Source organism: Dipodomys spectabilis, unplaced genomic scaffold (genome assembly GCF_019054845.1).
Source record: "Dipodomys spectabilis isolate Male_0828 unplaced genomic scaffold, ASM1905484v1 ptg000046l, whole genome shotgun sequence".
NCBI lineage: Eukaryota > Metazoa > Chordata > Mammalia > Rodentia > Heteromyidae > Dipodomys > Dipodomys spectabilis.
In genome coordinates, this window is record NW_024870723.1 from 1,028,316 (window position 1) to 1,050,311 (window position 21,996).

The 21,996-nt window shown below is 42.5% G+C and overlaps 1 protein-coding gene across 2 annotated transcripts in view; it reads right to left on the bottom strand.

Annotated features, from left to right (window-relative positions):
- Nucleotides 1-21,996, bottom strand: part of Tnc (tenascin C) — an 83,161-nt gene that overhangs the window by 55,126 nt on the left and 6,039 nt on the right. For both annotated transcript variants that reach the window (XM_042678754.1, XM_042678755.1), the window contains exons 2-4: nucleotides 5,152-5,736; nucleotides 1,027-2,436; nucleotides 90-353 (exon numbers count right to left, since the gene is read on the bottom strand). In XM_042678754.1, the coding sequence (XP_042534688.1) occupies nucleotides 90-353; nucleotides 1,027-2,436; nucleotides 5,152-5,608 (2,131 nt within the window). In that variant the 5' untranslated portion in view covers nucleotides 5,609-5,736. The remainder of the gene's footprint in view (nucleotides 1-89; nucleotides 354-1,026; nucleotides 2,437-5,151; nucleotides 5,737-21,996) is intronic.

Sequence of the window (21,996 nt, forward strand, 5' to 3'; positions counted from 1 at the left end):
TAGGATTGAAGGAGTATGGACTGGGGGGAGGCACAGGGAAGGGGGGACAAAGCCAGATGAGCCCACCCAGAGGGGCTCTGCCCACTCACAAGTGGCCACCCTGGCACTGACAGGGATGCTCCTCTTGTTCTCCAGGATGGCAAACACACGGATGAAATACTCCACACCGGGCTCCAGCTCCCGGATGGTGGTAGATGTCTGGTCCCCAGGCACACGGAACTGCATTTCCAGGCCATCCGCATGGGTAGGCGTGTACATGATAAGGTATTCGGTGACCCGCATCTCATTGTCCCAGGCCAGGTTTACAGTTTCCTCGGTCACTTCGGTCACTATAAGGTCTTTGGGAGGAGACACTGGCAGAAATAAGAAAGGACATCTGAGGTCAGCAGTGTGTCTTGTAGAATCTAGGTTTGCTTCCCTTGACCTGTCTCTTTACTGTCAGCAGCAGAGGTGTAAAGCTGTGTGCCCTGAAAGCTGGTACCACTTTCTCTAAAATACAGGCAGACTTCACTGAGGAGTCTGGCATAACCATCCATCCATTCTTTCTTTCAATTCATTCATCCATTTACTTAATTCTGTGGGGGATCTGGGGCTTGGATTCAAGACCTTACATTCTTGTATGGCTTCTAGTGTTCTACCTACTTGTACAACATCTCCCCTCTGGCTTTTTGCTGGTTCATGGGAGATTAGAATCTCAGAATCTTTTTTTTTTTTTTTTTTTGCCCCACTAGCTGGTTCGGAGCCCTGATTCTCAGCTCTCAGCCTCCTGAGTAGCTAGGGTGACAGCAGTCAGCCACCATCAACAGGCTCTGATTCATCTTTCAGACCCATCAGTCCCTTGCTTTCAGGCCGAGGTTCCTGGGTCAGCAGTACGCCCTTCATTCACCCTTCTCGGGCTCCACCCGCAGAGTTGTAACCCAGACGCAGGCCACTGCTATGGGCACGAGCAGCCTGACCCTGATTCCGTGTGTGGGCTGCGCCAGCCCGAAGTCTTCGCCCGCGGGCCCGCGGGCCTCGCGTACTCACCCTCGGAGCAGTCCTCCCCGGCATAGCCCTCCTGGCAGATGCAGCGGCCGGACACACACTGCCCCAGGCCGTGACAGTCACTGGGGCAGGAGCGCTGCGCGCAGTCGGGGCCCGCGAAGCCCTCGTGGCAGGCGCACCGGCCGTCCACGCAGCGGCCCTGGCCGTGGCAGTCGCTGGGACACCTGCGCTCCTGGCAGTCTCGGCCCATGAAGCCCTCGTGGCAGACGCACTGGCCGTCCACGCAGCGGCCCTGGCCGTGGCAGTCGGCGGGGCAGGCGAGCTGCGCGCAGTCGGGGCCCGCGAAGCCGGGCTCGCACTCGCAGCGGCCGTCCACGCAGCGGCCGCGGAGGCTGCAGTCGCGGGGGCACCGGCGCTCCCGGCAGTCCTCGCCGGTGAAGCCGTCGTCGCAGACGCACATGCCGTTCACGCAGCGGCCGCGCCCGTGGCAGTCGCCGGGGCAGCTCATGTCGCCGCAGTCGAAGCCCTGGTAGCCCGGCTCGCACACGCAGCGGCCCTGGACGCAGCGGCCGCGGCCGTGGCAGTCGCCGGGGCAGCGCCGCTGGCCGCAGTCCTCGCCGGTGTAGCCCTCGTCGCACACGCACTGGCCGTCGGCGCAGCGGCCGCGCCCGCCGCAGCCCCGCGGGCACTGCCGCTCCCCGCAGTCGGGCCCCGCGAAGCCCGCGTCGCACTCGCAGCGCCCGGCCAGGCAGCGGCCGCGGTGGTGGCAGTCGGCCGGGCAGCGCCGCTCCCCGCAGTCCGGGCCCGCGAAGCCCTCGTCGCACACGCACTGGCCCTCGTGGCAGCGGCCCCGGCCGCGGCAGTCGTGGGGACAGGCCAGCTGGCCGCAGTCCTCGCCCGCGAAGCCCTCGTCGCAGTCGCAGGTGCCGTTGAGGCAGCGGCCGCGGTCGAAGCAGTCGTGCGGGCAGATGAGCTCGCCGCAGTCGTCGCCCGTGAAGCCCTCGTCGCACACGCACTCGTTCTCCACGCAGCGCCCGCGGCCGCGGCAGCCGTGGAGGCACAGGGGCTCGCGGCAGTCGGCGCCCGCGAAGCCCTCCCGGCACACGCACCGCCCGTCCATGCAGGTGCCGTGCTCCTCGCTGCAGGGCCCCGGGCAGACCTCCCGGCCGCAGTCGGGCCCCGTGTAGCCCTCGAAGCAGACGCAGGCGCCCTGCACGCAGCGGCCCTGGTCGTTGCAGTCGGAGGGACAGGCCGGCTCGCTGCAGTCGGCGCCCGCGAAGCCCGCGGCGCACACGCACTGCCCGTCCAGGCACTGGCCGCGCAGGCTGCAGTTGCCCGGACACTCGGGCTCCGAGCAGTTGGGGCCTTTCCAGCCCGGTTCGCAAACACAGCCGCAGCCTTCCGTGCTGAAGTTGCCCCGGCCGCTGCAGAGAGGCCTGGAGTCCAGGCGGCCTGGCGGGTGGAAAGACAAGAGGAAGGGAAGCTGGCGTTAGACAGAGGGACTTCTCCAGACCGACCCACGGACGGACGGGAGCAGCCCCGAACTCAGATGGGATTTGTGTCCAGTGAGTGATAGCAGGTGGGGAGCCGAGAAACCCATCTTCCTCCGGGCACGTGTGTTTCCAGCCCTCCTAGGGGTCTCAAGACTTCAGTGACTGAGTCGCTGACTTATGTAAGGCATTAAGTGAGGGCTATTTGTTACTTTCCTGGTACCCAATCAGTTCCCAATAGGTGTCCAAGAAATACCTGTGAGCTGGACTCAATTCTGTGTGTTGTCTCAATGGTATATTTAGGGTGGGATTTAGACTTTCCTAAGTCAAGTAAGACTTGATAGCCTACTTCCTGGTGGTGGGGGGAGTATTGGGGGGAACACAGTGAGCAGGGTTAAATAAGGACATTGAAAGCTCACTTCTAAGTTCAATGTGATATTAGCTGCTTTGTCAAAGTTTTGTGTTTTGTTTTCTTTTTTTGGGGGGGGGTGGTTAGCTTAGGTCAATGTATGAATTTGTAAGATAACAGACTTTCTAATTTCCCATAGCTAAGGAATGGCTTTCTAATTCAGTCAGCTTTCACTCTGCCTCCAAAAACTTTTAAGGTTTTGTCTTTTCCCTTCTCACCTTCTGGAAGGCAGTAGTGGGGAGTCTGAGGAAGGCAGGTCAGGCCTGCCTTTTGAATATGAGTAGTGGCTTAGTTCAAACATTCTTTTAACTGCCCTAGCTAATACTAAAGGCTCATATTTGCTTGGCTTGCTTGCTTGCCTGGTGATCTACCACTTGAGTCATTCCTCCAGCCTAAAGTTTTGCTGGTTATTTATTTAGGAGATGAAGTTTCATGGATTTTTCTGCCCCTGCCGCCTCTGAACTGTGATCATCTAGATCTCAGCCGTTTGAGTAGCTAAGATGAAAGGCCTGAGCCACAGATACCCAGCAGCTTGGCTGAAGTTTTAAGAGTCACTGCTCTGATGTTCATGGAACTCAAGGAGAAAGATGTACGGTGACTTTCATATCTCTGCACCTAAACACATTTGTAGTGTGTGTTATCTCCTTCCTGACAGAGGGAAGGGATGACATATATATTCTTTTTAAGCTAATTTGAACAATGAGAATCTAAGAGGTGCTTTCCAATATGTGGCTGCTGGACACACATGACTGATAAACATGGAAAATTGTGGCCCATCTGAGCTGAGATATTCTGTAAACATAATATATATATGCATAATACATATATATATATATATATATATATACTGTATATCAGATTTCAAAGATTTAGCACAAAAATAAGCCACAAAACACTCTTTAACTAGTTTTATATTGATTCTAGTCTGAAAAAGAATGGATATTTTAGTTCTCGTGGGTTAAATACAATAGATGATCGAAATTAGTTTTACCTATTCCTTTTCACTTTTAAATGAGATTACTAGAAGATTTAAGATCACTTGTATGTTCACATCATATTTTAATCAGATAGTGCTTCTCTAAACAATTATTTCTGCCAACTCTGACATTAAAGCTCCTACTCTTCATTTTGCCATGGAATTGGCAGAAAACTTTAAAACTTTTTCTTAGAAGCCCAGAACATGTCTTACACTTTTCTCCAGGTTGGGTAGTTAGGTCTCAGTGTACTTTCTGGTAGTTTTGTTTTGTTTTGTCCTGAGTGGTTGAACTAGGGATTTGAAGTTGTTGAAACAACGTCAGTTGTTTGTTATTTGAAATTGTTGTTGAAATTCCTGTAGGTCTATTGCCTTCTGCAATTGAAGATGAAGATATAATTTTAGAGCAGCCACATTCTCTAATATGGGATACACATGGAGAGATGTGATTAAGAGTACAGGATGAGTTCTGAAGGCAGACAGGAGCATTCACTATCTCCATCTCTCCTTGTTTAGGTATTGTCTTGTGCAATTTGGTTAACTTGTCTCAATTCTTAGCACTGTAGAGGGCTATCAAACATTATATTAAAGGGTAGTTGGAAAAAAATAACAATATAGTAATACTTAGTAGACAAGAGGACTTAAGTCATGATGGTGGTTACCACCACCACCACCATCATCACCATCATCATTATTGCCACCACCTTTAGTGTTACATCCACCTTTAGTGTTACGTTTGTTACACTAGAACATTTTTCAACTCCCACAGATTCAATACTACCCCAAGCAGCATTGTACATTTGTAAGACTAATGAGCATGGAACACTATGTTAAGACCTAAGTCAGCTCCTTACTATAGAACTGTGAAAAACGTACCCTCCTTTCTGAGCCACAGTTTCTCCATTTGTGCAATGAGATGATGAGGCAATACCAGTGTCTTATTCAGAATGCCAATTTGGGACAGGAATTTTATGGTATGCTCATAGATACTGGGGTGGGGAACTAGTAGATCTTGTAGTAAATATGTTTTAGCAACATGGAATTGTAGTCAACTAGAATTTTATAAAGCAGATTTCTCAAAGGCCTAACAATTCTTCCAAGAAGCACTTGCCACCCTGAACGAAAGAGATGGCTACATTCTCCACAGTTACATGACATTAAATATTTTTCTTTGTTTGATTTCCAATGAAGACCTTTCAAGGGGAGTCTGCCAAGAAACCACATTGGAAACAAGTGGGCTGATTGTATGGTGTCCATCATTTCTCCCATCTACCCAGGCTGTGCCCAGGTCCTACCTTCCACAGGTTGGAGACAGCAGCCTGCTCCCATGGTGCACTGCTCTCTCAGGGAGGACACCAGGGCCTCTAGCTCCTCCAGTCTGTTCAGCAGATCCTTCACGTCTGGGGCAGCGGCACAGCCGCAGGCCCGGCGGGGAATGTTGATGCGATGTGTGAACACGATTTGATTCTCTCCATCCACGGTGTGTTCTTGGAAACTTCCACTGGACTCTGAAGGTGTGAACAGGTCTTTTTCCCCACTGGCTGATTCCAGATCTACAGAACACTGTGACCCCACGGGTAGCTTGATGTTATAGACATGATTAAACACGACTGGCTGATTCTCCTCTGGCAAGGTGACATTCACCCCACTCTGTCGCTTGTGTCGGATGATTCTCTTCAGGACCCCACCTTCAGAAGGGAGGGCAAGCAACACTAGAAAAATGCCCGACAGTAGCCGAGTCATGAATCCCATGATGGCAATGGGATTGACTAGGTGTCTCTGTAGTTCTAGGAGGTCTTACTCTCAGCAGAATTTGGGATTTCTAAGTCCTGAGTGGAATAGAAACCAGTTGTCCTCAGTCTTCTTGTGAGAACAATTTTCTACAAGTAAACAAAGGAAAACAACAGATTTATTAGTATCTACTACTACTGGAATTTGAATATTTACAATTCCAAGGGCAATTTGCCTTTATACTTCCTTTGTTTGAAGCCTCTTGATGTTCCTTTATATATACTGCAACGAGGATACAAAATAGGTCTCTAAAAGAATTTTGTGAACTTAAAGGAATGATTTCATTCACTGTGCAATTTCTATAAGGGGAAAAAGAAGGATAGAGAAAAGTATAAAACATTGGAGTAAGCTAGGCCTGCCTTCAAAAAAATATATATGATATACAGAAAGGTTATAGTGACGTAAGTCAGGTAATGAGTGCATTTCTTTTTGAACAATGTCAACCCCCACTCACTTTCTTCCAGTTTTTCCCTCCCAATGCTCCTACAAGTTAAATAGTTCATTTTCAACATAGTATCTAGTGAGTAGCACTGCTGCGTTTGTTCACCCTTTTTTCCACCATTTCTGTGCTCCCACTTTATCCTCTCCAAACAGAAAACTTACAAGAAAACTGTACAGAAAGCAAAAACAGTGACAAAGGAGAGGGGGGAAAAAAGAGGGGGAAAAAGCAAACAAATAACAAAAACCTCTTGATTCAATTTCTTGGCGTTCATTTTATATGGTCCTATGCATGTAGCAAGTGAGCCTTTGTTGTCCTCTCCTAAGAATAGCCTTCTTTGGTGTCACTGTGGGAATATCATGAATGTCCAAGTACATTTTTTTTGTCTTTTACCATCTAATATGTTTACTTGTAGATTTGTAGGCACATTTAGTTACAACAAATGAGGGAAACCATGCAACCTATGTTTCTTTGGGTCTGGCTTACTATGCTTAATAGAATTTTCTTCAAGTCTTTCCATGTCCTTATGAATGGTACAATATCATTCTTTCTGATGGAAGCATAGAATTCCATTGTGCATATATACCACATTTTCTTTATCCATTTGTCCATTAAGGGGCATTTGGGTTGGATCCATATCTTGGTTGTTGTAAATAATGCTGCATGGAACATGGTTGTGCTAGTCGCTTCACTATGGGCTTGCCCTTTCATCTCAGGTCCAGCTTTGGGTCCATGGGCAAGTTATAGACCTCCTTTTTCTCACACCACATTTTACTTAGAGTGAAGATTATAATGCTACTGCCAGGTTTTATCACTTATTTATGATTTCCTCCAATATTTACAACAGCCATGCCCTCTGAGTGAATTATATTGTTGTGAATTGTCTTGAGTAGATATTCTTTAAGTCCTAATGTTTCTTATGACTGATTCTACCAAAAAAATATTAACACTATCTGCTGGTTCTCTTCTGTTGTGAGAGGCAGAGAACAAGATTAAAGGCATCAAAAGCAAACTAGGTTTTCATCCTAGCTGAGCTTCTGTCTCTGCTCTTCATTTCCTTTCTCCTTGGTTCGTATCTAGAACCTTCAAATGTCCAGGTTTACAAGAGCCTGGCAAAATGCTCCTGAACCCACTGTTTTAACCAAGACTCACTGCAACAGAGAGGGTGTCCATGGGCCTTCAGTTGAACAGTACTTCTAGAATTCCTACCAAGTTTTCCATTAGAGAGTTCTGTGGGTGTTAGAAATAAGTAAGTGTTTACCCTTAGGGTCTTAACAATAGAATTCAAAAGAAAAATGGAATCATCTATTGAATATTTAGGGAACAGAGTTAGAAACAATGCAAAGGATCTACATTATGGATATAGAATTGAACTGCTTATGGGGTTTGTATAAAAAGGAATTGTCAGAAGAATGTGGCTTATTGGAAAGGATAGAATTTCTGCTGAATCCACTAATCTCATGATGTTAGTGAGATAAATTAGATAAAAACAGTGCAGAGAACAAGTGTGGATACTATGAAACAGTTCTGACTTTACAAAAGTGTCCTACTCACCTGTCTTGTGGTTATTCACCTATATGAGCAGAGGAAAAGTGAGATGTCAAAGGGACTTTGGAAACCATGGAGTGAGGATAGGAAGACATGGCTAAACTTGGTGGAGTTTTAATATTGAATAAAGTTGTGCTGTAGATGCATGGGTGAGTGATCTGTACACATCGTGACAAACTGCGATCCTTCGATTTCAGCTTTCTGAGTAACTAGGAGGTATGAGCCATCAGTGTTCTCCTGACAAAGATCTTACAAAGCCATCCATTTGATCCTGAAGGATCACCACCTTGCCACATCTGGAGAGGGAATTGGCATGGAAAACTATAGGGCTCTGGAGACCTCTAGCTGTGCATTTAAGTAGGTTGTCTCTATATACATATCCCTACTGTACTTATACTGAGAGCTAACCAACTGTCTAAGCAATATCTATATAGGTCATCTGCTCTATAGTTTAGGGAAAACAAAGCAAAGTAACAAAAACCCCTCTTTTTAGAATGCTTTCTTATTCAAATTTATTTCCTTAATAACTATCCCGCACATCTGTGATATAGCTAAAGCTACTGGATGAAGATTATTATGAAGGAGAGTTTGTACATTTTCTTCTTGAAAGCCAATGCCATCTATCTTACTTGTTTAGTGGACAACTATTTATCGATTGCATGCTCTATTAGAATGTTTGCTTTAACTCTCTTTGCCTTCACAAAGTGCTTCTTTCCCCCTACCCTTTTCTCATTCACTATTAGCTCTTAAAAAAAAATCTTTGCTGAGGAAGGGCCATGGACCAAGCTTGGAAGGAATACTCTAGGATGGACTTTTACCTAACACTTGTCTGTATATGTTGCTAAATGACTTAGATTTCCATCTAAAAAGCCACTAGAGCTGTTTTCTGAGATGCCAGGACAAAACATGTAGGGTAATAATGAGAAGATCGTGGCAGAGTAGGGAGTTTTCAGTGTTTACTTAAGAAATGTGTGCAGACACAGCCAAATACCCTATTGCTTAAAGGAAGGAAAGGCAAATCTGGAAAGCCCACTGGCACATACAGCTCGTGAGACCTGTCAGACCTTCAGTATTGTGAAAAATGCCTAAACTTTACAATTGGACACATCTGGGTTCAAATGCCATTCCTTGGATCTGTACCTTTGGCAAACTACTACCTATCCTGATGCCATTTATAAAGCCATTACCAATAGAATTGAGGAAGATCTGTGGATAGAGTACACAGACTGGTGTCAAACTCAGAGTAAGCACTAGGTAAACACTAGCTGCCATATTGTTGCACTCCTGAGAAAAGAACCTAGCAACAATCTGTGCCTCATCTCCTTTTCCTTAAGCTGGAATTGGATTTCTCCTTTGGAATCCAGTCCACAGTTCAGCAGTATCTTGGACCTAGATCACAAGAGCTGCAGCAATTTTTGATGGATGACGAGGTAAACCTTGTGATGATACATTTACGTGGAATAGAAATATTTATTCCAGAGGGGGGGGGGGAACACTAGGGAGCAAATAATGACTTTTAAGAATGCAAAATAGTCTCCACATAGACAACTGGCTAACTTATATCTCCTGTGAGGTCAAACTGAAGGAAAAGTACTTGAGATTGTTGTTTGGGAGATTCCAGTGAGACACGAAGAATCAGGCTCCCTTGAAAGTACCTGATGATTCTTATCTTTCTAGGAAGTGATCAGTAAGGAAAGGTTTTGGGAGGAAAGCCTGTAGACCTGTGCTTGTGAGTCCTATAGCTGAGAAAGCCAACGTTGGGGAGGGAAGGGGGACAAGGTCACTGGGTAGAATTCTTAAGGAAGTAGACTTTTGCTTGTCTCTGTAGCTTCCAAGTACAAAGTAAGGGCCATTGGATGGGTATATTGGGGAGATTTGTCACAGGATGGCAGATTTTAGCACCCCAGGAGCAAGATCTTCCTACATGAGTGATTTGGTATCTAACCTTTTGAAGTCAGCATGGAATACACTTATGGTTATTTTTAGACATCTCGCCACAGGACAAAGACCATCACTAGAAGCAGGAATCAACATGCTTAAATTTTTCCCTGGTCACAGCTGGAGAATAAACAATAAAGCTGTCATTTTTTTTTAAATTTAGATAAAAGAAAACCCTCCCAACTGGCTAGAGAGGCACATTTCAGACTTAGTAATGACTTCATATTGAGTAGCTCACAGTGTATATTTATCTTGTTGACCTAGGTATAATGTGCAACATCCCAGGTTTGCAGAGGCAAGCATGACCTCTTCAGCTTAAAATATGCAGATGAATTTGTCTCCACTTCATTTTGGTCACGTGTGAGACAGCTTGCACCAAACTTTTCTCGCTGACAAACAAGAGAATTTTATTGTGCCCAGTCAGTCATGGGTGTTCTTAAATGTTCTAGAAATTCTTCACCCCTTGTCCTTCCCAACCTCCATAAATTCCTACTTGGAATGTGTCAGGAAGAACCAGGAGCCAGGAAACAGCCTGAAGTGTGGATTTTTTTTTTTTTCTGAGGACATCTGATCCCTACACTTGAATGAGTCCAGTACAACCTGGATCTTAAAAGAATGGAGAAAATTCAAACCAAAGATCCTCTGAGCCCTGAGGGTTTGAATGCCAACACCAAAAAACAGTTAACCATTTAGTTATTAGCAAGATGCCAAAACGGCACCCAGTTACCAAGGTTAGTGGATCCAGCAATTGTCCCTGCAGATTAACTTCTTTCCTTCCTTCCTTCCTTTCCTTTCTTTGCTTTTTTTTTTTTTCCGTGTGATACATAGTTTCACTATGTAGCCTAGGGCTGGCCTTAAATTTTTGATCTTCCTGCTTCCACCTCCTGACTTCTGGGATTATAGGTAGGTACCACCACACCTGACTTTAATTCAGTTAAATGATTAATTCTTGAATTTCACAGAGATTACTGAATGAGTAAATAGTCTATGGGGTATCCCCAGCAAGAGTGGAGGTGGTGGGGGTGTTTCAGAGACCCATAATGGACAGGTCTGTTTTGTTCTCAATGAGCTCACTTTGCAGTAAATATGACTGATGTATAAACAGATCCTGATTGTAAAGAATGATAAATGCCAAATTGGAAAAATATATTTGCTCTAGAATCAGCTAAAGACTATTAAATCTTGGCTCTGCTACTTGCTTGTAATTCAGAGTATGCAGACTTGCAATTTTAGCTTATGCTAATTGTTTGGCATTTGTGTTTCTTTTTTGAAATCTTATTGCTATTATAAAATTGATCTACAGAGATGTTATAGTTACATAAGTCAGGTAAAGAGTACATTTCTTTTTGGACAATGTCATCCCTTTCTCTCCCAATGACATTTGTATTTCCTTACATTTATTTTCTGCTTATGTCTTTCTATTATTTATTTTATATTAACTTTTTAGTATCTTTAAGTAGTTGTACAAAGGGGTTTCAATTCCACATGCTAGCTTACCAGTACAATGCATCTTGATTAAAACATTAAACATAAATCTACCCTATGATCTAGCAATACCATTCTTGGGCAATTATGCAAAAGATTACATGTCAGGATACAGTAAAGGCACTTGTACACTCATGTTTCTTACTGCACTATTCACCATAGCTAAGTTATGGATATGGTCCAGGTGCGCTACAATTGTTGAGTAGATCAAGAAAATGGCATAGCTGTACCAATATCTATCTATCTATCTATCTATCTATCTATCTATCTATCTATCTATCTATCTATCTATCTATCTATCCATCTCCTTCTGTGTAACTTTATGTTTTTAGGGACTCTATGATGTCATCTAGTAGCTATGGTATTGGATGTATAACATTGCTTCAATCTCTCAATTTTCTTTTCTGTAAAGTGGCAATAGTAATATTAACTCCACAATAAATATCTTTAAACTGCAAATGAGATACTGTATACAAAATAGTGCTAACACAAGGAAGAAGGTCTTGGTACTAGTGTGCAGGATCTGATTGTACCTTTGTCTGGGGGAAGTGAGTAACAGAAGACTGGTTTTTGGTAGATGAGAGATTCATAAGAGAATTTTTAAGTAGCTTCATCCTCACTAAATGTCCAATCATAAAGAAAAAAAGTGTTTCAGAGAATTCAGGATGAGGGAATACTCTAAAATCCTTAGGAGAATAAAAGGCTAGAACTCCAGCCTGAGTTTACTGTTACTCTTTCTCGTCTAACTCAGTAGCTGGATGAATCACTGAATGAGCTGGGGTGGGGTTCTTTTCTGGGAGGTCAGGACCCTGGCCAAAGTTTCTCAAAGTCTTGCTGCTGTTGGGATGGCTGTTCATGCTGCTGAGCCAGGGCTTCCTCTACAACAGCCTGCCTGTGGTTTAGTCTTTCAAGACTGTGTTCCTAATGGGAAACACTTGGCTTTCCACATACATGGACAGAAATCAGATTATAGAATCAAACTCATGCTTGAGCAGTAGAGGATCACTGAGTCTAGCCATGATAAATGTCATCGACACATATCATTCTGGTGCAGATAGCAGACATTGCTAATCAATACCAACCCATTTCTGTGGAATGATCCTGCTTTGGTCATTCTGGGAAGCCACCTCCAACTAGATAGATGCATTATATGAAAATATACTAATATGAAAATTTAATAATATGAAAATTGTTTCCCATTGCCTCTACTTATTGGAGAGAAATTGAACTGAAATACACCCCCCCCTCAGAGAGACTACCCAGAAAATGATTAGCAAAGCTGATGTTAAAGCACAGAGTTACTGCTTCCTGGTCAATTTGCATCTCTTTCTCTAGACTATTGGGAGATCTTTAAACGGAAGTACTTATGTCCAGCATTGTGACTGTAGTCAATATCATTCTTTCGTACATTTGCAATTTGCTAAGAAATATACAATAGAACAAATGAAATTGGATATCATGCACAAGTGTAAAAGTAACTCTGAACTGATGGCTTTGTGAATTTTATGTTTTACAGTGTATAAATTATCATGTCATATGTCTTTCTTCACTTGTACCTCAGGGAAACTGAAAAAATAAAAACAGAGTTCTTATGACATTTCCCTTAACCACATTCTGAGATCATTCTAAGGAAATAACAGCATGGAGAATCTGAAGAGTATATGTGATACGAGATTTCTGGACTTTAGGTTCTATAAACTTTTTTCACCTATGCATTTATCCATCCCTGCATCCTTCATCCCATTCATCCATCCATCCAACATCCCATCTTTTCAGTACCTATGGATCAAAGACCTACTATGTGCTGTGCCATGAGTTAAGCCAAGACAATAGAGACAAACACATTCTCTATAATAATAAGGCTTACAGAACTCCTCCTGAAGGGTCACAAAACGCAATTGCTTTTCATTCATGTATTGTGGATTCGACATTTGTGGCACCCTAAAGTGCCATTACAGACTGGAAACATGGTATACACTTCTGAGCCAACAGCCAGAGTGCATCTGTTAATATTCTTTATCTGAGACATTGTATTTGGATACCCAATATCAAATACTATCTATAACATAGTAAACCCCAATTTTAGGATATCTTTGGTTCTTGTGACTTGGCAACATTTCTCTTGAAATTAATTTTGTATTTCACTTGAGACCCAAGGCAACTAGCCAACATTAAGCACAAAACTTCCCAAATATGTAATGTGTCTTTTGTAAGTTGTTTAGTGCAAACATTGCTAGTGTACAGTGTGTCCCTCCCTTTCTTTGGACAGAAGTTTAATTAGCACCCAAATTAAATCCACACATCTTAATACATAAAATATTTTCATCTAGACACAATAATGAGATTCATATTTGTGGCTTAGTATACCTAAGGAATGTTCAGATGAAATATGACTAGGTCTATTGATACATTCAGGCCACAAACTACTCTGGTATGGTCTGGTTTCAATTTTTTAAATAAAACTTCAACAGAGCACTTGCTTTCAGTCTTCTATTTCTTGCCTAGACAGAAAAGAAAACAAAAAATGTGGCTCTAACAGGTAACACTATAGATTCCTGGAAAATTCTGGAAAATTATTTCAAAAATACATTTAAATCCACTCCCCAGTGGAACAATTACCTCTATTTTGTCCTTCATACAAACTTTTAAGAAATACACTTGGCTGTTTCACAGGCATTGGAAATTGGGTTGTCAAATTTTGGAGCCCATGTTAAGAAATTAAAAAAGATTTATCTAGGAAGGACAGGTTACAGACCCAACTGAGCAGATGAACAGGGGCTTGTGACTCTAGGCAGAAGCATTTGGCATAGCATGACTGGAAAGGTTTGGAAATCTCTTCTGACCCAATGTGTTGATATTTAAATGAATGGAATTTTGCTTAACTGAGGATGTATCAGTGAGCCAGATGGAACCTTTGACCATCCTCAAAGTCTGTAAAAAAACAAGATGAATCAGGTTCTATATGCCTTGATAGAAGATGACTCTTAAGTGAAAAGATTTCTTGAGCACTCTCAATAGGAAACTGGATTCTCAAGGAAATTTAAGCCCAGCAATGAATTTGTGTGGCCCAAGGCAAGGCAAATGTTTTAGTGTCTACTTTCCCTTCTTCTAAATGGAACCATTTCAAGGCCACAAGAACTTAACACAATTGAACATATCTGTGCTTGGTGTATCTCACGTGGATTACTTTTTTTTAATGTTATTGTTATGTAGTTCTACAAAGGAGTTTCTATATCCTCAACACACCTCTGAAGTATCTACCTTTTGTTTTTTTAACTTGCAGACAAGATAACAGGTTCACATATACCAGGTCACACAGCCATACGGGGGAGGTGGGGTGGGAATTCAATTCTGACTTAGGAGTCCCAGGCAGTGTTTTTAGTTATCAGTTTTGAGCCAGTGTTTTAATGATGTCCATGGGTTGATGTGACTATGTTCAAAGGACTAACTTCAAAAGGACCCAGTGTTTGGGGACCCCAGTAACTGAGGGCGGTGGAAAATCTTCAGGAACTTGAACGAGTGCCTGAAAAATAGAGTTATGTCTAACTTTTGATTTGGGCTCAAGTAACTATAAGCAGCTTTTCCTAAAGTAGAATTTATAGCATGTTGAGAGGTATTAGTACAGAGCAAAAGAGATTTCCCAATTAAACGTGTTTGGAAAATACTATTTTTAAATCAAATGTTATTTTAAGCCAAATTACCCAGCTTATTATTGTTAGTATTTTTTAACTTCAGGATTTTCCAGAGTCTTTTATGTGTTCATGGGACTCTTCCAGAATGGGACAGTTTACAGAGTGTTTCCCAAACGTTCTTGTTTCTTCTGTTTGAAGTACGTCAGAGGATGAGATTTCATGACACATAATGGGGACAAATCGGGGGACAGAGCAAGTCCTGGAACATTTTCTCCTCCCTCTGTCATACAGTAATAGAGATGATGATAATGCTGACTCTGACCCTTCTGTGAAAACATGTAAAGCTCCAGCATGGAAGACCGACCTCAAGCAGTTTAAATCGAGGGAAACATGTTAATATTTATTGTGTCCCTGGTGTTTTCCAGGCACCATTTAATCTTGAACTCAGTGTCTTGAACTTTTACTTGACTCTCTACCACTTGAGACACACTTCCACTTGCATTGGAGCTAGAGTCATGGACTCTTCTGCCTGGGCTGGCTTCTAACTGTGATCCTCAGCCTTCTGAATAGGTATGATTACAAGCATGAGCCAGCAGCTCCCTGTCTCATGTGACCTTTTGAAGAATGATTCATTGTTCAATTTTTTAAAAATTAACATTTAGGAAGTAGCACTGTGGCTCAAATGGTAGAGCCCTTGCATTGAACTAAAAAGCTCAGGGACAGCACCCAGGCCCAAAGTTCAAGCTCCATGACCATTAACATTTATATAATAAATCTGAGAAGGAAATTCTAATTCATTAATATAGATAGAGGTATTGGATTCCTAAAACAAAAAAATGGAGGTGTGGCTGGGGAACTGGGGTGCATATACTAATAGCATGTACTAACAGTTCAAAGGGAGGATATCCTTTGTGTGTGTGTTTGTGTGTGTGTATGGAATGTAATATACGTTATTATATAAGGAGGTGCATATATTTTGAACATGTTCACTTGTCAGTTTTTAACCGAAGGGGTGGGCACAAAACCAGTTGAACTATAATATCTGAGTTCAGGTTATTTCTTAAAAGCCTGTACAGAAAATCCTGCACTCTTTCAGTCTGGCCTGGAGAGAACATTAGTAAGTGAGAGGGAGAAAAAGTGAGAAGTAGCAGACAGGAGAGTTTAAAAACCTATCATTGCTGGAAAATTGGACCTAACACTATATATTAACTAAAAAAAAGTATGGCTTCTAAGAAATTATTCAAGGCCTGAGAGTATTTCAGAAGGAAGAAAATGATGATTTTCACTTCTGAAAGCGTAGACTTACAGGTAAAAACAACTGAAGTAAGGAAAAGGGAGAAGCTCCTTCTAGACAGGATTACTTAATCTGGCATAATGGCAGGGAATTAAGAAATGTAGTTTGAGAGATAAAAATCAAGGAAACATGAGGCAAATAGAGGATGAGTCAGACAATTGACTCCCTGTTAGCACACTTCCAAGCTGCCTTCAGGTAAGGAGTTTGGCATGTGTTTGGAGGAAAGACTTAGAAGAAGAACCTTTATTTCTGTCTCAATCTCTTGACGTGTGTATGGATAATAATACACATGTTACAAAGTTATGGCTCCTAGAAGATTTGTATAAAAATGTAATGTGATCATTGACAAGGGTCAGTCAGCATTTCCCCAGATATGTTAAATACTAAATTATAGTCAGATACCTCATCCCAATAATTCAACTCTACTATTGCGGAGAAAGCAGCTATAGAAAAATGTGAAAATGAATGAGCCATAACTGTGTTTGGATAAAACTTTATGTATAAAAATAGGTTGCCACCTCATAGTTTGCAGACTGTTGCTGGGGTAGAGTAATAACTCAATGAATGATAGCTACTATGATAAACCAAAAAACAGATCGAACTGGACAGGAATGAATATCATTTTGTTGAATGCCAAATATACATTTGTGTTATGCCAGAGTTCCACTAAATGCTTGTAATACTGGTTGTTATGAGAACCTAGTGAAATCAGTATGTCTGTTTGGAAATGAAATTGAGACTCAGACTGGCTTCACAGACATGATCTGCTTTTGAACCCTGACTTGTTGCTCTCAGACTTGAGGTTTCAACTGCATTGAGCAACACTGGGCTGACTCCTCAAGCAACTTGTTTTAGTCCATAAAGACAGAGTTCACAGTCCAAGGGTATTCCTTCACCTTCCACTTAGACCTTCAGCAACTCTTCGGTGGCAGTCCACAAGTAAGCATCAAAATATTTGACCTTTGTCTTTCTCCTAGAGTTTCTGGCTAGATCTGCTGGATCTTCAGCTTTCTCATTTCCTCTTGGAAGAACACTTAAGCCAAGGTGTACTGTTTTGCAAATGCTTATTAGCTGCTGGGCACATGTTGCCAAGTTCCCTTTGGCCTAGAAGAGGTTCCAGAATCTGCTGAGGCCTGGCTGTGCTCATAGGTTATGTTAGCCAACAAGAATTGCTAATTAGGATGACACTCTACATGTCTCTACCTCTCGAGTTAAGTCTCCTGCCCTGGGCATGTCTGTTTTAGCCCAAGTAGCTTGGTTTCTTTGGCTTTTTACTGTGGATTTAGATGAATGAGTACAAATTTTACAGTTCCTGTAAATGTGTGAAGCCTGGTACTCCAGACAGTTTCTCAAAATATGGCCTGAGATGTTTTGAGGGTCGATCTTGTCTGGAAATGTGCACATGTGATCAAATCAGTTTGGGGATACTGGGTTCACCAAAGTTGGAATTATTAATTGTCACAGGATTTCTCCAATCATGCATTCTGCTGCCCCCCATTAGCTTTTCTTTTCTTCTTTCTTTCTTTTGTGAGCGCTCATGCAGGTTCTGGGACTTAAACTCAGAGCCTTGAGTTATCCCTGATCTTTTTCAGCCAAGGGTAGTGCTCTACCACTTGAACCAGACCTCCCTTTGTGGCTTTTTGCTGGCTAATTGGAGATAAGAGTCCCATAGACTTTTTTTTTTTGCCTGTGATGGCTTTGAACCTGGATGCTCAGATCTCAGCCTTCTAAGTAATTAGGATTACAGGTGTGAGCCACAGGTAATAAAACTCCTAGTCACTTCCTACAGAGCTTGTCCTCTACACAGTTGATTCAGTTGTCTGCTCAGAAAACCCCTCCCCTCATTCTACCCTGTCTGTAAAAGCGCCTCTTTTGCCAGTCTTTGGCTGTTCTCTTGTATTTCGTTTTAGCCAATATCCCCATATCACACTGTACTATAAGGTTTTGCTCCATTTTCTTGTCTATTTTACCTTATGCTATGGTCCCAATATTTGTGTACATCTCCAAACTCCTGTGCTGCAGTCTAATTACTCGCATGAAAGTACTAGATTGTAGGCCTTTTGGAATCAGTGGGTAATGGGAACAAAGACCTCTGTGAATGGATTCACTGTATTAAGAGTCTCTCTGGGAGAGGTACCAGGGAACTCCCTTGTTGTCCCCCTCCCTTGCTGGTGAAGATGCAGTTCAGTGAACCCAGAAGTAGGGCTTGTCCAGATACCAAACAGACTGGTACTTTATGACTTGACTTCCAGCACTCAGACTATGAGATATGGGGTTCTAAGCCGTCCAGTGTATATTTTGTTATAGCAGCACATATAGCACATTTCAAATACATTTCAACATAATATAAACTCTAAATTAAAGAACCTTGCCTATCTTGTGTTCTACTGTATCATCAGCTACCCACTGGATTAACACTTGAACTGTGACTTTGTAAGAACATCAGCATTGTCAAGTGGAAATAGAACACCAATCCTGAATGTCAGGATCCATGTTAAGCAAAGTACTTGGCACCAGGTCATTTAATCATCATTGTGACCTTTGGAAGTAGGTGCTATTGTTTTTTTGAGATGGATGAAGAAAATGAAACTTAGAGGAGGTGACTAATTTGGTCAGGATCACTTACACAAACACATCTCCTTGGAACCCAGAGCTTTCTGATGCCAGAGCCATAAATCTTAGCTAATATTCATTCCTTCCCCTGGGCTGTAAATTTCTCCATGTCTGAAGATACAGAGTTCTTTGTTTCCATCTCTTTCCTTGTGCTCATCCATTTCTTGTGACTCAGCCTCACATCCCCAGACAGACCTTCTCTGTCCTTGGTACTAGATTTTTGTGTGTTTTTTTATTTTTAATTCCAAGCAAAGTGTGCTATTATTTTGGGGGCACCTCTGAAAGCAAGCCCATTGTGTAGTCTGTGCCCTGGTACAGTTTCCTGTCCTCAGGAGGCAATAACTTCTTCCTGACAATGTTGCACCACCATTTCATATTGCTTTCCAAGTTCAGAAAGTGCTTTCTAAACAAGCACTGGTGAGAAAGGAGATGTCTAAATCTGGATCATAGACACCCTTTTCAGTTGTTGAAGATTAAATGTGTTCAAGTTGTGCTGAGCATCAGATAAAGTGGAGAAAATTTTCCTTTTAAGAAGTAGGAAGGGGAAGGAGAGTGATGAAGGGCTGAGTCTGATCAAGGTACATTATATCCAATTGTGGATATGTCAAATGAAACTCCCTTGCACAACTAATTGATGCTAAGAAAAATTGTGATGATTATCCTGATTCCAGGATAATAAGGGAGGATGATAGAGAGGATCATGTGGTACTACGGGATGATGGGAGAGGAGCAGCTAATATACTCGAAGGGGATGGTCCCTAGACTGAAATGTGAAGGGCAAATATGAGTAGATGAAAGACACAAGGGAAGATACTCTATGGAAGATTTTTTTATGCACATAAAAAAAACTAAAGGAAACATGATTGTAGTTGAAGTACAGGCTCTGTTTGGAGACAAGCACCCAGATTATGAAACTCGTTGAAAGCTAGCTAGGGGATACAAACTTTTCTCATAGTCTAAAAACCCAGAGGAAATCTTCAGGCTTAGGAATACTGACACTTATCACCCAAGTGTGAGTGATGTATTGAATAAGAGATTAGTATGATGGGCCCAAAGATGTCACTGTTAAGAGCATGCCAAGGAGTGAACATGGAGGTTACTAGTGAAGCTGGTAGAAAAGTAGCAAACTGCTTTCCTTATCAAGGCAAGGTATTATCTATGCTATGGAGAATGGAAAAGGAAAAAGAATCACAGGCTTTTGTCTTCATTTGTTTGTGGGAAGGAATAAGTTGGTAAGAAGGCTAGTAGATGAGTTTCAATTTGGTCATCTTCAATGACTTGTGTTTAAATGAAATACAGAGTCGTCCGAGCCGTTGCCTTGGACGATGCTGTCCTAGGGTGACAGTCAGAAGAATGTAGGGCTGTCCAGTGAACTCTGACATCCAAGATTAATCACTTGGCTCTCCTTTATATACAGATAGGGAGGTTAAATGAGAAAGAGTCTATCTTGGTTGCTGCCCTAATATAATTGGTTACATGTCTAAGAAAAGCATGTCAATGTAGGAGTTGCCAAGAAAAGGTACCGTTGGGGTGTTGGAGGCTGTGACAGGAAGACTCAGGGACTCCTATTGAAACTACAACCCCCAGACTTGGGTACTTACCTTCCCTTGATTGTAATATGGGCCTATTGACTTCCCTGTAGCCAACAACCTGTGACTAAAATAGTAGATACCCATGATTAGCTGTAAAATGTGGTGATGTCCCTTTCTCTCTTGTTAGCTTTGATGAAATGAATGTTCTTGATGAAAAGCTCAGGTTACAGGGACTGAAGGTAGCTTTAGAGCAACAGCCAGTAAGGAACTAAGACTCTCATTCCTACATTCTCTGAGAAACTGAGTCTAGCCATCATTCAACCACCAATCACATATATAAAGTTGACCATTCTCAAGGCTGGCCATTCCCTAGTACCTGAGCTCAGTGCAACACTGTGACAATAGTCTAAAGCAGCCAATTCTGTTCACTGTGACTCAGTTCTTGACCTATAAATGCATGCATCTTAAGTCACTTTTATGATAATTGGTTATGCACTAAAGCATACTTGATTTAAACATTACTTGTTATTTTAGAGAATAAGAATATGCATTCATTTCCTTTTGCTTTCCCTTCTCCCTTTTTCTCCCCGTATCACTTGCCTTACCTGATTCCTCTTTCCCTTCCCTTTTGTGGGCTTGATCTCAGGGCTTTGTAGTCAGTTAGCTTTCTCGCTCAAGGCTAGCACCAGGACTCATAGCTCCAGCCTGTCTTTTTTCTGCTTGTTCTTTGGAAATGGAGTCTTGAGGACCTTCTGCCTGGGCTGCCTTTGAATCAAGATTCTCCAGATTGCTGCCTCCTGAGTAGCTAGGATTATAGGCATGAGCCACCAATGCCCAGTCTTTTGTTTTTATTTTTTAGGAGAACATATTAATTTTGAAGTTTTTATATTATCCCTGGATTCCCAAAGCAAGAGTCAGAAGACCTAGAATTCCATCCTCATCCTGCTGCCAACTGGCAAGAGATCTTAAGGAAAAAATCTTTCCCTTCTTCACATCTCAGTTTCACCTTCTTTAAAATGAGGATGTCAAACTAGGCCAGCAACTTGCACGGTTGTTGTTTTTCTTTATTAACCACAAAATCTGTTCACCAAATCAAGTGAAACCTCATGTGGAAGTTCCATTAGAAAACACAGTAGTGGATGGGCTTTAGTTGCACTAGCTTGAATGGAGCCCCCAGCTTAATTTCTCCATCTTTCCATGGCAGCCCTTAACTCACCTCTATAGACTTTTACAAATCCAGTCTGAAACCTTGCCTGGAGGCTGCTTATGAACCCTTCTGGCTTCAGACTTCTAGAAGTTGTAAGGAGTGTTTTGTTTCCTTCCTTCCTCCTTCTTTTTTTCCTTCCTCTTTCCTTCCTTCCTTCCCTCCTTCCTTCCGTCTTTTTCTCTTCTTTTCCTCTCATTTATTGTGAAAATATTGTACAGAGAGGTTACAGTTACATGAACAAGGTAATGAGTACATTTCTTATCTAGGGTTGTTGCCTCCTCCTTTGTTTTTCCTCTACCATCCTGTCCCTCCCATCTCTTCAACATCTCTCAGTAAGCAGGAGCACTCTCCTGTCATGTCTCTTCATCAAACTGCCAATGCATGATCATCCACAGTCCAGGATATCTCAGAGACTGGAGATCAAGCTGATGGTGCACCTGTCCTCTGCTAGGCATAGTTTTAGTTGGCCAAGCTTTTTAGCAGATGGGCTTCCTCCATTTCCCCAAACTCCTTAGACATTTGCTTCTACTATTTATTTTCTATTTTCATCTCCCTAGTGGAAAATCATGGCCTCATTATCTGAACATGCTCATCTCTGCTTAAAAAGTATCTTTACTATTATTCTTCATCTTGGTGCCCACACTATGCAGAATATTTCTGA